The sequence below is a fragment of the Hydra viridissima genome, unplaced genomic scaffold, assembly GCF_058129835.1.
Source record: "Hydra viridissima isolate aposymbiotic clone 2 unplaced genomic scaffold, HvirCarnegie_v1 scaffold_6, whole genome shotgun sequence".
In the NCBI taxonomy this organism is placed as follows: domain Eukaryota; kingdom Metazoa; phylum Cnidaria; class Hydrozoa; order Anthoathecata; family Hydridae; genus Hydra; species Hydra viridissima.
The window spans coordinates 14,055,537-14,071,961 of NW_028324305.1; the positions used below are offsets into that span (position 1 = coordinate 14,055,537).

General features: G+C 32.3%; 3 protein-coding genes across 5 annotated transcripts; all 3 read right to left on the reverse strand.

Moving 5' to 3' along the window:
• Positions 1–14: 14 nt before the first annotated feature.
• Positions 15–3,469, reverse strand: LOC149887149 (uncharacterized). Of its 2 annotated transcripts, XM_090090057.1 has the most exons (4): positions 3,329–3,469; positions 3,060–3,176; positions 2,215–2,349; positions 15–1,942 (listed from the first exon to the last, which is right to left on the reverse strand). In XM_090090057.1, exons 2-4 carry the CDS (start codon positions 3,144–3,146, stop codon positions 1,841–1,843), a joined length of 324 nt encoding a protein of 107 aa, XP_089946183.1. In that variant the 5' UTR covers positions 3,147–3,176; positions 3,329–3,469; the 3' UTR covers positions 15–1,840. The 2 variants fall into 2 exon arrangements, with proteins under 2 accessions (XP_089946183.1, XP_089946184.1); XM_090090058.1 differs by lacking the exon at positions 3,329–3,469 and having other exon boundaries at positions 3,060–3,275.
• Positions 3,470–5,025: 1,556 nt separating this feature from the next.
• On the reverse strand, positions 5,026–9,331 carry LOC149887150 (uncharacterized). 2 transcript variants are annotated; one of them, XM_090090044.1, is made up of 2 exons: positions 7,155–7,366; positions 5,026–6,828 (listed from the first exon to the last, which is right to left on the reverse strand). In XM_090090044.1, exon 2 carries the CDS (start codon positions 6,144–6,146, stop codon positions 5,142–5,144), a length of 1,005 nt encoding a protein of 334 aa, XP_089946170.1. In that variant the 5' UTR covers positions 6,147–6,828; positions 7,155–7,366; the 3' UTR covers positions 5,026–5,141. The 2 variants fall into 2 exon arrangements, with proteins under 2 accessions (XP_089946170.1, XP_089946171.1); XM_090090045.1 differs by lacking the exon at positions 7,155–7,366 and adding an exon at positions 9,211–9,331 and having other exon boundaries at positions 6,024–6,828.
• A 6,106-nt stretch (positions 9,332–15,437) lies between these two features.
• LOC149887151 (pancreas transcription factor 1 subunit alpha-like) lies at positions 15,438–16,380 on the reverse strand. Its single transcript, XM_090090051.1, has 2 exons — positions 15,891–16,380; positions 15,438–15,751 (listed from the first exon to the last, which is right to left on the reverse strand). The coding sequence occupies exons 1-2, from the start codon at positions 16,288–16,290 to the stop codon at positions 15,588–15,590; spliced, it is 564 nt and encodes a 187-aa protein (XP_089946177.1). The 5' UTR covers positions 16,291–16,380; the 3' UTR covers positions 15,438–15,587.
• Positions 16,381–16,425: the final 45 nt, after the last annotated feature.

Here is a 16,425-nt window from a genome sequence, read left to right on the forward strand (position 1 = left end):
GAAAATTTTAATGATTTTTGCTTTTTCATTCCATTGTAATATGATAAATTATGATAAATAGTTCACTCACAAAAATTACTTTACAAATTATTTTATCATAACAAAAAAAAAGCTATTTTGAACAAAATATTTTCATCAACTATTGATAGTTTAATACTACTTTGTACTGGGTCCAGGTTTAAACATTGGACAGACTTCACCAGACAGTTTTAGAGTTTCATTAATCTCGTCTTGCATCAGACTTTGTCATAATTTTCTTTTTCATAAACTTTTAAAATTGTGAAGATTAGAATAGTCATTAATCTTGTCTTGTCTTGCATCAAACTTTGTCATAAGTTTGCTAATTATAGATCCAATTATAGAATTATAGATCCATCAACTTGCTGGAGTTTTGTTCTCTTAAAGAATATCTTTACTCCTGAAGAAAATGAAGCTTGAATTAAGGACCAATGCCTTACAACTTTTTCAAGCAATTTTAACTTCACCTTATTTGCTTTATACCAGTTTAAGATATTACTGTGACCATCAGCTTTTTGTCAGTTTTGGTAATCTTTTGCGCATATCCCACTTAAATAGTGATTTTACCAGAACTGATTATTATTAAAATTTACAAATTTTGCTGAAAGGAATTTGAAGGTTTCTGATATAACCTGAAGGTTCTGATACAATTTAAAGATTTCTGATACAATTTGAAGGTTTTTGATTATGAATTTCACAACTTCTGTGATAAGCAGCAAAATCTTATAAGTTTAAATTATTTGCTATCATCTAAGATGAATCTTTAAATCATTCTGATATTACCGCTCCTCTATAATGGCTATTGACAGATATCTTCCAACTAATACCAAAACTAAAACTGAGTTTAAAGTAAAACTCCTGCTTTTTTAAATCATTAAAAAAAGGCCCAGTTAGTCCAAGATTTTAAATTACTCGGTACTATGTAACCTTTGTTACATTTTTAACAATTGAACATGAAAACATTAAATTTAATTTCTTATGTTAGCTTTAAGTGTTTTAAATGCAATGGAATATAGTCGATACTCAGTAGTTTTTATTTGTTAACATTATACCTGGGCTGTATATAATATTGTTAATATTGTATAGGGCTGTTAATATTGTACCTACAATAAAATCCCAAAATAACTTTAATTTCTAAATAATTTTTATGGGAGAAGATTTTATGTAAAGACTTAAAAAATTATATTTCACACCTCATCAAGCAAACCAATTCTTAAAAGTATTTTTAACAAACTATTTACAATAGTACTAAAGGTGTTAGTCAAGTGACTCAAGATAAAGCATGGCAGTGTCTCTGCTTCACAGCACACTATGACAAAGCATAGCTAAAAAACTATTACAAGTATAATGTTACTAAAGGTGTTAGTCAGGTGACTCAAGATAAAACATGGCAGTGTCTCTGCTTTTAGCTTTGTCTTAGTGTCTCACAGCACACTAAGACAAAGCTCAAAAACTATTACAAGTATAATGTAAGTAGTATATCTATATGTTTGAACTGAAAAGAAGCATCCCAGTTCAACTACCTTAAACAAATGTAATCGTTGTAAGTGTATTGCTAAATATAAAAATATTATAAATACATAACAAAAAAAAAAAAAAAAATCTACAATTTAAAATCTGTACAAAAACTAAAAACATTTATGGAAGTACAAAAATTATTACTTAAAAATAGAGCATTATCGAAAAGCATGATTTAATGAGAAATACTTTAAAAAATAGACATAGTTTTCATTTATTTATATATTCATATTTTTCTAAGATGTTTAGAAAACTTATAAATAAAACTATCAACTTTCATGAGAGGTAGTTTACCATACTGGTTTTAACTTGGATCTACATAAAGTTTTGGTAATTTTAGTCCCACTAAATTTGCTGACTCTTCAATAGTTCTTTCACCAACTCCTTTATACACACCACTAATTTCCTAAAAAACAGTATAAACTTAAGTCTTTTCATAAAAAGAGAAAGATTTCAAGCAAAAATTAATTTTATTTATAGAAATCATAAAAAATGTTTAAAATTTCAACTAATTTTAACTAATCATAGATTATTTCACTATCGTTTAAATGAAAAAATTTGATCAATACTAACAGATACTTTTTCCAATAAGACTGAGGGTTATGTCATTAAATTTTTTAACACCAATAAGTAACTATATTCTTTTTTTTATTTGCTAACTTTAATAAATCAAGTAACCTGAGAAATTCTGTTAGCATTAAGCAACAATATGTATTGCTGCAAAAATAAAAGTTCACTCTTTGAAGAACCAGATAACAAATTCACTTTTTTCTTCACAAATCTATACACAGGAGAATGTTGCCAAACAAGCTTCTAAATATAAAGTGATGGCTCTTCATATCATCTTTTACTGAGCATCAAGATTACTCCAGATATCATAAGCTATATGCAAAAGTCTACAGTAATAAAACATAAATATAAAATACAAAAATATCTGATCCAACCAAATTATAATTGCACAAGATTTTGATTACACCGTAATGTTTTATATAATATTTAACTTATAGACACATTAATCTAAAATCAGTCAGTGCATTGCATTAATAAAACTTCTAATAAGAATAGTAATGATATTGGTTTTCAAAAGTTTGAATGAATAAAATTGACATAGAAATCTAACAAAAATTTGATAAGCCTCTTTAAAATATACTAAAAATTTTATTATGTATATTTTTCTGAAGTAATTACATCAGAGGTGTGATGACGATTGTGTTTTCTCAACTTGAATAGTAACTTTAAAATGAAAGAAAAGAAAATTCAAAAACCATGTCTTTACTTAAAAGAAAGTTACAAATCATTTACTGCTCAATGCCTTTAATTTGATATAAAACCTTTCTTAAAACACTTGTATTAAAAATATAATTAAACCAAACGAAATATTTTGTGATACAATTCAGATGATTTCATAAGAATTGATAAAGACTATACCAAATATTTATATTTATCATAAAAAAAGTAACATCAATATTTAATACAAATCTTAACATAAGATGTAAGAGTTTGTAGCATAAATCTCAACTCACTTTTGTTTCTCGTTGCCTCAGTTCAATATGCCTTAACTCCTTGAGCAAAGATCTGAAAAGTTGTGGTAATGACTTTGTGCTACTCATCAAAACTTTTTAAAATCTCACACGGTTAATCTAATTCGAGAAAAAAAACCAAAGCTGATAGGCTGACAGATTTTTTTTTTAATATTCCTAATTCTATACCTATATTTTTATGAATCTTAAAAAACTAAAATTTGTTTAGTAAAACGTTCGATTTTATTTTAGCACACAGTAAAAAATTATACATGCGGTTCTGTATGAATGGCTGGGGTCAAAAAAAAAAGATTTTTGGAGAGGTTGCACACTACATCAACGAAAAAGTTAGAAGCCGCAGCACTTGATCAAGGTTGTAAATTTGAATGAGATGACAATGCCGCAGTTCGACATACCGTGGCAGAATTGAAAACAGAATACAGTGTGCAAATAGTATTAAGAGTAGATTCATCGTTGTGACACAACCACTGGGATGGAAAACTCCTGCCCTGGAAGAGAGAAAGTGGACATGTTACCAGCCATTGTTGGTTATCGCACTTCCTCTTGACATGCAAACATCGGGCTATTTTCATAGCCGTCATCCTTGCAGCAAGTCGTTTTTCCGGTATACGTATCGTCGACCGCGGTACCGGATTTGCAGGTTCGAGTCAGTGCATTCATCTCGAGAGATGGCCACGTATGACTCTCGCACTGCAATCACTTGCGATCATTTGTAGTGATCTTGCGATCCCAGCCATCTTCAGCTCTCTGAGCTTCCGGAGGGTCCTACTCGTCATCGTACCGATCACCCCTATCGCAATTCTGACCACTTCGACCTTCTCAGCGATGGTGCCAATTGAACACTGGAGTTCTCGAGTCCATTGTTTGTCACGCATGAGTGGCTCGTATTTAGCAACCTTCTCATCTTCGCGCGAGCCCAGATTGTCCACCGACTGCTCGTATGGACACGCCATGTCGATGACACTGTCATCTTTTACAACAATGTCGGGTTTGAAGTGCCTGCCATTAGCGAAGTATAATCTTTCGCGCCGAACGCGCCTGCTTGGCCCGCCGCTGAGCCTGAGCTCTTTGGCAAGTTTATCGCAAAGCGTATTGTGACGCCAAGAGAACGCATCCTCACTTGTATTATAGAGATACCATTAAGCCCTTGTAGGAAAGATGGCAGCTCGATCTTTACTTTGTGTGTTTAAATATCAAAATGAAGTAATTGAAAAGTTATTTGCGTATTTAAATGAAGAAAAGTAATGAACACTTGTGCAATGGCTTGCAATATTATTACGACAAAGGCTTGTGAAAAAAATGTGCTGTGTACACTTTATTAAAATATGCTGCTCCGAAAAGGTTCGCTCCCTTTCATTCTGGTAACTTTAAAGCGAAAGCTTACTCATGCTCAGCTTGTCCAATCAGTGAAAAAGTTAGATATATCAGCACTGTCGATATTGGGAGTTAAGGATTGACCAAAAAACTGCGGTGAACCATTTTCGGAAAACTGGCCACAAAAAGAAGCACAAAATATGGGTACCTCATGAGTTGAGTGTGAAAAACATAATAGACCCAATTAATATTCGCGATGTTTTGAAATGCAATGAAATCGATCCATTTCTGAAGCTTGTCATAGCCAGTATTTAAAAATATATCACGTACGATAATCGGAAGCATAAAAATTTGTGAGTAAGGGATGGTGACCTGATACAAGCATTCACAAAACGAGAATTGACGCCGAACTAAGTGAAGCTGTGCGTGTGTTGGAACTGAATGATTACACTGATCAACAAAAAAAACTTTCGGAAAATATCTTGGAAACCAACACTTGTTTTAAGACAAGTAAGACATGCTGATTACAAATATAGAAACCGTTTGTCTCTATCACCCACCGTTGTTGAGATATTTGGCATTGACCATTTATATATGTTTAATATTGTATCAAAGCAAACAACTCGCAGGAAAGTTACAGTAAAACATATATCGCTGAATAGAGTACTACTTAACATAAATACACACAGTTTAAGATATAATACACTTGTAAAATACATAGGTATAACGTAAAGTTCCTTAAATTAAAAGTTAATTTGGTTTGAATTTCTTGGCTGTAGACTTGCGTTTGTGCTGACAATTTGGCATGTTGCGCTGAAGCATCCAGCAATAGTCGGCTAACATTGCTGCACTCCATCGGCCTTGATAGCGTGACTCCATCACCGAGATGTCCTGATGGAAACGTTCACCATGTTCATCACTAACAGAACCTAGGTTTTCTGGAAAGAAGTCGAGATGTGAGTCGAGGAGATGAATCTTGAGGGACATGTTACAACCCATTAACTTGTACGCACTAATGCACTTCTGCACAATATTTACATAGTCAGGAGATTTATTATTTCCAAGGAAATTGGCTACAACAGATTTAAATGCCAACCATGCTTTTTTTTCAGTTCTGCTGAGTAAATCTTCGAAGTGACTGTCTGCTATGATCTTCCTTATTTGTGGACCTATGAATACACCTTCTTTCACTTTCTCATAACTCAACTCTGGAAACTTGTTGCATAGGTACCGAAAAGCGTCTGAGTTTTTGTCTAGTGCCTTCAAGAAGTTTTTCATGAGCCCCAGCTTTATATGAAGTGGAGGCATAAGAACTTTTTCACGCTCAACCAATGGCACACGCAGGACGTTTTTACTACCTGGCTCCATTTTATCTCTAATGGGCCAATTCTTATTTATATAGTGGTGCTTCCTATCTCTGCTGTCCCACTCGCAGATAAAGCAGCAGTACTTGGTGTACCCTGTATGCATTCCCATGAGAATAGTGATCACTTTTAAATCACCACACATATTCCAATTGTAATCGCGATAGCAAATTTTTTCAAGAAGTAGCGACATGGTTTCGTACGTCTCTTTTAGATGAGTAGAATAACCAACCGGTACTGATGCATACATGTTTCCATTGTATAATAATACAGCCTTCAAACTTGCCTCGGAGGAATCAATAAATAGACGCCATGCTTCAGTCTTATGTTCTACACCGAGGCTTGACATAAGACCTTGGATGTCAGTGCAGTAGCACATATTGTCACTCATTGCAAAGAACTGCACGAGTTCTTTGTGTCTATGTCGAAATTGTGAAGTTCTTGTACCTGATGATAGCAAATTAACTCTTTCAGACGTGAACCTAGCAGTTCAGCTTGACCTTTTGTTAGTGCCAGGTCCCGTACAAGGTCGCAAAGATCATCATTATTAATCAAATGAATTTCATCATCATCAGGATTGTAGTCAGAGTCTGCCATGTTGCTGGAAGACGAACTTTCTTCTTGTGTTGCATCATCGACTCTGTATTCTGTAGGTGATGTTGGTATTGGACAACTGACTGGATCATGTGAAATTGGTTTTGAAACCGAGGGAATATCTGGATACTTCACAGATGAACGAGTCTTGTATGAGAAACCTGTGACATTTGTCAAACAGAAATAACAGTCAGTGATGTGGTTGCTTGACTCACGCCATATCATAGGAACTCCAAATGCCAGATGGTTGTTATTTTTAGCCTTCCTTATCCAACCCCGTAAGTTGCATGCACATTTCAAACAAATGAACTGTGGTGCCCATGACTTGCCGCTGTCAACCTTTGAATCAAAGTATAGTTCATAAGCTTTTCTCAGAAATGGTGTAAATGTCTTTCGGTGGCTTTTGTCGGTGAGATAGCCGCACACATAACAAAACAAATCTGGTGAATTGATGCAGCCTCTAGACGCCATTGTTTTCACTGAAAAAAAATAGCAAATATATAGGAATAGTATAACTCATAATAAACACACAACTCGTTAATAAACATACAGTTACAAATTAAATAAGCAATTCGTTCATTTACATCAGTTTATAAACATCTAATCCACAGTAAATCAGTCACTATCACTAGACACCTGTCATTCATATACTTATTACATTTCCTCACAAGGGAGAATTCAATTCACATAAAAAGGAAAATATCAAAAATCACTAAATTAGCATTCGATAAAAAATAAATGAACTCAACAGGGTTCATTTCTGTAAAATGATATTAGTCTTCTTAAAAGACAGGTGAAACATTACCTTACTCGGTAGAAAACAAAACAAACTCGAAATAACTAATTTCGGTCTCGATTAAACCACTCAGGGGTTTTCACTTTTAATTACTATGTTTAAATCAAATACTTTATTCATTACTCCTTATCTATAAACTAAAATAGCACACACGGGATCTTTTTTAAGAAGCACAATATTCGAACATAACTTCACTCGATCACAACAAACAACGACTACCCTGCACATCTTTTAGCGGACCTATTTTCAGAACAGAATATATCATTTTAAAATATCAAAAGAATATGTTTAGTGTTGCCATCTGTTATTAACTTAGTAAAATAAACTCTATTTTCTTATCTATTCGTAACAACAAGGGATTAAAAAATGTATGTTTATGTTATTTATCTTAAAAACCTGACGTGATAGAGAAAAACGGTTTTCAGATTTGTAATCAGCATGAAAAACTGCTTTAGGAAATGTAATCATCAAACAAGATATTTTTGGGTTGTTATTCAGTGTTATCGTCTACTATGAGCTGCTTAAAATTGGTCAAACTCTCAAGTCTTTTGTGGTCTGTCGTCATCAAGTCTATTGTCTTGATTCTGTCTTGTTGTTCTTATTGCTCCTATTGTCTTGATATTGTCAAATCAAGTCTATTATCTTGATTCTCAAGCCTATTGTGGACAACTTGAGAAATTGCGCAAGGCAATCGAAAGAAAAAGGCCCTAATTTGAATAATACGAAAGGTATTGTTTTTCATCATGAAAACTCTCAACCACACACTTCTCTGATGACTCGTCAAAAACTGCAAGAGCTTGGATAAGAAATTTGTTTGTATCCACCGTATAATTCGAACATAGCACCCTCTGATTATCACCTATTCCGATAATTAGAAAATTCTCTCAGGGGAATTTAGCTGAATTCAAAAAAAGCCTGAAAACTACTTGATCTAGTTTTTCAACCAGATACCACAGAAGTTCTTTACAGATGGAATTATAGCTCTATCCGAAAAATGCCGAAACGTTGTCGATGATAACGGAGTCTATTGTGAGGAGGGAGAAAAGTTAAAAACAGCAAAAAGATGTACATACAGAGACTTATTCAGTCTGTCATATGAATAATCGATAACACGATAAAACCTAATGAAGAAAAAGTTAAAAACAACGATAAAGAAAAGACGTACACGCAGAGACTTATTTACTTTTCAAGTAAAGTAATGATAAGTAGATATTGTAACGAAACAAATAATAATGGAGAATTATAAAAGCTTAAAAATAGAGTTGCGAAGGACTTCTGAAATAAATGAAAAAGAAGGAGCAAAAGGACTTCTGATGGAATAAACAAAAAGAATGATGAAATGGTCCTCTTATATAAATGAAGAGAAGAAGGCAGAGTTTTTAAGAAAGATTTTTAAGAATTTTTAGAGAAAGAGAGTTTTTTATTATTGTAGAATATGAAACTGTTGATAAAAACAGAAGAGGTAAAGAAATAAATAGAAGTCAGAAGAAAAATTAATTGAAGAAGAGTTAGCAGAAGTTTCGCCGTTTCAAATAAAGTAAAAAGAAGAAAGATATTTGTTCAAAGCTAGAAGAGCTAAAGAGGAGTAATTGATAAAAACAGTATCGAATACTAAAAGTGGAGTAACAGAGAATTATTTGTATTTTATAACTTAATGAATAAAAAAGTGCTAACCAATGCACACTAATAGAACGTTTATTGAAATATATTATAAAACAAAATCTACTGAGGACGGCAAACACAACCCTAACCCATTAACGATTAAATCTTGCCCATTCCTTACCAAACTATCCACAAACCTTACCCTTTCCCAGCCAAGTAATCCCCAGACCATCAACCTCGATCTCAACCTTCCAAATACCCCTTCCACACAACTCTAGACCCAAACCATCCCTATATCCCTAATCACTTATATTATCATACAAAAAAAAACTAAACAAACAATTATTCATTAGTTTATTTAAAAAAAAGAAAAAACGTCGTCCTCACACTATTTTCGTTTAAATAAATTCATTTTCACACAATAAGAAAAATAATTCAACTTTGCTAAAAAATTGCCACTAACTTTTTCCCAGACTCAATCCTTGGCTAAACTCAACCCAGAGGCGTTCACATCCGTGCACCTGGTGCATAGTGCTCACTGGATTGTACACATTCTAGGGTTTAAAATTTTGAGGGTGTTTGGATTCCAGATCAAGTTGAAGTTGTCTGAAAAGCAGGGAGTATACAATTTCCCTCTGTTTGTGCCAGACATACAAATATGTTTTAAAGCTCCGGCGCCTGCCACAGCTTCAGCAAACAACATACAACCTCTTCGTCAGCTTTTATTGTATGAGAATTCAGTTGTTAGACAGACAGCAGCGGTTGTGTTCACTCGTCGTTTGTAGTACCTAAAAGAAGTGATAGTTGGTCATAGATTCTTTAATTCAAATGCTTAAAAGAAAAAAATTAACTGGTTTCAAACCTGCGGTACAAAGATGGTTCTGAAGGCCCATCACAGCGATTGGATACATAATTTTTCTAAAAAGTTACATATATTCTTCTTTCTAAAAGATAAATGGTTTTTTTCTAAACCAGGTCATATTTTTTAATCCTTTACTCATCTTGTTAAATTTTTCTATATTGTATTATGCTGTACTAGTATTCTTTAATCAATTGTCTTTGGTACTATAAAGTGGCATAGATGTAGACCACCTGGCTCTCTGTAAACAAAAAAAATATTCTTTGTGAAATTCCTATAATGATGGACATAGTCTTATTCTATTTCTATTAAAGATTATACATGGAATTTTATTATTACTTACAGCAGTATCACAGATTACTTACAGCAGTATCACAGAATATAAACAGATTTGACTTGTTAAACTGTACTTTTTTAACACATTCAATTTTCTTAAGGTCATTGTAGACACATTAATTTTATGAAAATTTGTATATTTGATAGCTTTTAGCGTCATCCTTGACGACGAGTCTTACTTTACGCTGTCACACTCAACAATTTATGGAAACAGCACCTACTACTCTAGCAACAAAGACAAAACTCCACCAAGTGTTAAATATCGCAAAAAGCGCAAGTTCGAACCCAAGGTGCTTGTCTGGCTGGCCGCTTCTGACAAAGGTATTTCAAAGCCATTTTTTGTCCCCAGCGGCCTTGCAGTCTATAAAGCCATCTATGAAATTAATTGTATAAAGAGAAGATTAGTGCCATTCATCAACGCTTATCATGCCGATGGTAATTATATATTTTGGCCGGACCTGGCGTCATCGCATTATGCCAAAACCGTGACCAACTGCTATGAGACACATAACATCAATTTTATCAAAAAAATTGACAATCCGCCAGCCGTACCGGAATTTCGTCCAATAGATGACTTTTGGGCTATGAGAGTGTATGAGAGTAACTGGCAAGCAAAAGACGTGAAGCAACTATAAACCAGAATAAAGCTTTGCCTGAAAAAAATTGACCTTAACCTTGCATTTTCACTTTTTGGGTCAACTCGTGTTAGAGTTGGCCGAATCCGAAGAAACAGACTGGTTGAAGACAAACTTAATTAAAATAAATAAATAACTAAAAACTCTTTTTAATGACAGTTTTATTTAATCTCTACCATAAAAACTATGGGAGTAATTGCCCATGAAAGTTTGTCCGGATTTTTAGTAACCACCCGTTATAAAAAAAACCGCGTGTACTTTGTTTTTACCCAAAAGTCCAAATTTGAAAACCGAAACTTAAATGAAGATGAGAAATAGAATAATATTATGTTTTTGTATCGACCGATGCAGTTAAAGTCATTTCCCTGAAGCTTTTACTTTAAAAACTTGAAAAATGATCCGGCCAATCAAATACAATACAATGTACAATTAAATAGAAATAAATACATAGGATAAGCGCAGTAGAAGAAACAAAATTAGAAAAACTATTGATAAAAATCGTTATATTATCAGTCAATAGAAGAAACAAAAAATAGCAATTTTTTAAATCAAAGAAATAAAAGTGTGTAAATGGCCCACATTCAATCGTATTATATTTTTTAAATGAATTTGTTGACCTAAAATCCTTTTTTTTGGTATACAAAACTTCTTTATTCTATTGGTCCAGTAAGAAACTTCATTATTCTATTGGTCCAGTAAAAAACTTCTTTATTCTATTGGTCCAGTAAGAAACATCTTTGAACTGTGCAGGTAGAACCCCCGTCTTTTGATAAAATTCTTAAAAATTCTTAGACTTTTTGACACTCAAATGGTTTTTGAACCAACAGGAAGAGATTTCATGCCAATTTTTATAACAATTGCCTAAGCGGGTTTTGATGATTTTTTTTTTTCATGGATCTCTTAGAATATTTCATTCTTCTCAATAAGTTTTTCAACAATAGTTTCTGTTCCTCATGATAAAGTCGAGTGCAACTGACAGATCAAATACGTAACAATATTTTGCAAGAACAAACTAACTACATGGAACCCATTAACACAACCCTTTGTTTATAATAAAGTTGTAAGAAAAATTTATTGCAATTAAATAAAACTATTACCTTACTGACACATTTGATAAAAATGAACAATTACAAAGGGTATCATTACTTTGCCTATACAGTCAAAAAAAAAAACCTTTCGATAATGTTTTTTTTTTTTTGAAAAAAGAAGTGTTTGAAGGATAACTATTCAATATATAAATTTTATTGAACATTTGCATAAAAATGAATTAACAACTTTAAAAAGAAAAATTTCTCGAATTCTTTTTTCTAACTTTCGTTACTAACGTTTTCGTTACTAACGTTTTCGTTACTAACGTTTTCGTTACTAACGTTTTCATTACTAACGTTTTCATTACTAACGTTTTCGTTACTAACGTTTTCATTACTAACGTTTTCATTACTAACGTTTTCATTACTAACGTTTTCGTTACTAACGTCTTCATTACTAACGTTTTCATTACTAACGTTTTCGTTACAAACTTTTATTCTTTAACTATCGTAACTTACTGTATAGCCAAAGTAATGATACCCTTTGTAATTGTTCATTTTTATCAAAAAACATTATCGAAAGGTTGTCATTCGCAATAAAATGCTTTGCGATTGCATTTTCAGTACATTGTGGTACCTAAATAAAACTTGTTTGATATCTTTTTACACAATCTTCAAACTAACTCTGAATTAAACAGACAAAAATCAGAGAATAAGCTTGAGTATTTTCACGTCTTTTACTAAATAGTGATTTTGAATTAAGCTGGGGTCATCAGCAATAGACAACTGAGGACGATTGCCAACTATTCTACATGAATCTCAAGATTATATACTTTTATAAAATTTTCCTTTACAATACTAACTTTTTGTCATTTAAAACGCTTTGTATTATAAATGTTGTATTTTGTAAATAAACATTGTTTATTCTTACAGTTGATTTCCGAGGCTGAAACTTTTAATAAGAATCTTAATAAAATCACTACGAAAAACTTTTTAAACTTAAAAATATTTTTCGATTGTAAAAAATTTTTATATTTAAAATGAAATTTGATTTCACATACTACAAATGTCTCCAAATATACTTGTAATAATCTGGGAGCTTTTTCACCAAACTTCTTTATTGCGTAAGTTTGGCGTAAGTTCAAAGCAGTGAAAATCGTATTCACGAAAGTTTAAAAAAATTTTCGTAAGTTTTTGCGTAACTTCAGCGCAACTCAAGCGCAACCTTAACTTTATAAAAATGCTGCGAAATATTGGTGAATACCAAATAGCTACATGAACATAAGGTTTCGTAACCTTAGTTGAGCTGCGCAAGAGTTACGAACGTTTGGTGAATACTCACCCTGTTGAAAATGTTCGCGATGCTTACACTAACGAAAGAAATGGTAATACGAAAACCAATTTCTACTTTTAAACAATTATCTGTTATCTTAAGTTACCTGGCTACAGACAGTACTTTATTTTAGGGTGAAAACACAAGTTAAGATAAATTTATTAAGCTTTTAAGTTTTAATATCGTAAAACTTTCTTTAGCATTTTTAGTGTTAAAGTGGTATAGTGAAGGTTGGAAGATCATTTGAAATTCGACCGGATTTTTATAAAACGGAAGATTTCTGTGAGCAACAGCTACAGTAACCACTTGTTGCTAGCAAAGGTTTTCTAAACGATGAAATGATCTAGCACCATCAATTAAAGATGCGTCATGACAAAAATATATGGTGAGGCGTTACCTTGAACCCTTGCTGTAAAAGCAACACTGGCCTGAAATTTTACAACACTGGCCTGAAATTTTAATTTTAAAAATTAAATAGTTTATCTAATGCGACCAATCATGTGTTAGACTTAAATACACGAAAGCCAGATGTAAACAAAAGAAAGTGTATTTGAAATTAGATTTCAGTTAATATTTCTTTCTGTGATTGCTTTTAACATAAACGAGAAAATATTTGCAGAATGCTTAAATAGAAGATATTTCAAAATTGTTCTCTACAGTGATTTTAAGAAAACTAAAGCATAAACTACCGATAAAATCGTTATTTCGAGTTTTGTTTTCTTAACATCATCTGCATTTCCTATACCAATTACTATAGTTTTATCGAAATAAGGTAACGACCGTCGCTTAATAGTCATATAAAATATGAAGCAACCTGCATGTCTGAATCCTTTCATGTGCAATTAGCCTTTTTAATGCTAAAAAATTTTATTGGTATAAAGAGTGGTTCCCTTTATGTATTAACCGGCGATCTTTGTTTTATTGTTTGTAAGCCATATTTTCTTAATAATCTGGTTCCAAAGTCTATTTTAAAAAGGGGAGGTAGGGATATAAAGATTTTATGTGCTAAACTATATGCAATATTACGTAATAATAAAACCTTTTTTGAAGGTTAATTTACACGAGCATTTATGATCACAACTTTTTAACAAAATGCTGGTGTTTCCGTTAAAACTGCCTGATTTCCACTCTCAAACCCTAACCGCTTCGTGACTTTATTCCGTTCAATAAAAAAACACTTTCAGTATCGAATTTCCATAATTTTTTTTTAAAGTACGGCTAACTTAGGTTTTAATAAACAAATTAAAATGTAAATGGATCAAAATTAACCAAGACACAATGCAGTAGATAGTAGTAGTTCTCAGAAAATGTACTTTTGCTTTTAAAATATATTTGAAGGCGACACATTTTTCACCATCTAAAACCACAGATGTAAGGTTTATTCATGTAACAATAGCTTTGCAACACATTCACGCTTTGCAAACGAGCTGCGAGCTACTGTGCAAAAAAAGAAAATAGAAGGAAATAGTTACTTAACATTTCTACTTATTTCAACATTCCTTCTCAATATGCAGTCGCTCTCTTCAAAAGGCTTCTTTTTTCATGAGCTATAAGTATTGTGCTACTAATATATCTTTTCCAAGTTTTACAGCAAATACGATGCTCCTTTAACTTCAGATCTATGTATTGCGCTTGGGTAAAAAGGTTTGATCAGAAATATTATCTTTTCTTCCTTTTAGAAAAATGCACATCATTTGAAATGCATTAAACAAGATGCTTTCCATTACAAAAAAAAAAGGCTTGGCTATTGCCGCATTCAATGCAGTTTTCGAATTTCTAAACTAAATTTTTAGCTTTTGGAAAATCAGGTTGTTGGTCGGAACACATTTTGTTAAAAGAAAACTAGCGAGAAACATCTGGTGAAAAGAAAACGTTTCTTATATTTAAACTCGAGGGCGACGGTATAATTCTATAAAACTGCAACAGAAGCGTGTTTGTAAATAGCAGGTCGAATCAACAAGTCGATTGCTCGTGAAAACTTAAAACAAAAACCAGTAAAAATACGGAGCAGATTGTTGTTAACATTCAAAATGTCACGACTGGCAACGATTCGAAGTAGAGTAATAACAAAGTTGTGGTGAGTCAGCGAGTAAAACAAACAAAAAAAAAACATCACGTTGTATTGAAAGCGTGTAAATATTTAGGTATAATTAAATGCGCATGTCTGTAGTCAATCGATTACTTCTAGCAAAATGGTGATGATTTCTAATGATTATAGAGGTGGATTATGAATTCATTACCACTTAATACTAGTAATTTGATGCGTTCCTATGCGTTCCCATTATTTTACAGGGGGTGTTTTATTAATATCAAATCTCATGATAAAATAAAACTGAATGAAGTTTTAATCATTTTAAATTGCAATAGGATTTTTAAAAATGAACACTCACATATAAGCATAGATAAATACTTTAAAATATTTCAAAAACATTTTTTTTTTATATACTTTAAAATTAAGTTCAATGAACTTTTTATTAAATATATTAAATATTGCATTAAGTTTTACTGAAAAGTTTACATTATTCTTTTTCTTCCTTCATCGACCGTTTGATTCTAAAGCAAATGTAGGATTTGTACAATTTGAAAAATCACTAACGAAAAGTTTCACTTTCTTAATCTTTTTCTACGATTGGTAACGAAAGTGTTTTTTTACGGTGTGTTTGGTAACGAAAGTGTTCGATTTATGTTTTCGGGATGCTCAGGTCTCCATATCTTACGAGTTTTAACAACGTTACTGCTACATTTGCTTTTATCGTTTGTCCATGACAGAGAATGGCCTCTCAGTAAAGATTGACCACTATCGTTTGTGTGCTCTAAATGTCGTAAATTAAATAATTAAAAAGTGAAAACCAAATTAAATAAAAATACAAATAAATGTTAAGTAATATATTAAGGAAACTGTAAAAGATGTTTAAAAACTATAAGAAAAAAAACTATAAGAAAAAAACTCACCTATAGTAGTGTTATAAATAATAATTTTTTCCGAAATTTGATTTGTAGTTGAGTGTGAACTCCGTTTCTTATCTTCGTCGTCTTTAATCAAATCTGCTAAAAATTTAATGTAGCAAATCGCCAGTTTTAATGTATCAACTTTTGACAATCTTTTCTCGTACGGCAATGATGGAATATGAGTTCGTAGCCCTTCGAATGCCTCATTTAAGCATTGCATTCGCCGACGCTCTCGAAAGTTTGCTGCCGATCGAGCCCGTATGTACGTCTCATCATACTGTTTTAATCTCTTTTTTTTTTCATGCTTCAAGCCAGCTTTTGTTTGATGAAGTGAAAAGCAATGCACTCCAGATCCATATTGATTCCTCTGGGAATGGTAGTCAATATTTTCCTGCATAGCCATATTTATAGTATAACAATTTACTCAGATGGTTTACTTTTATGAGAAATTGAAGCCTGTTTAAAATCAGTGCAATGTTAATTTTATAAGCCGCTGACCAAACAAAGCAAGCGATGAATTATGGGTAACCTTCCCAAA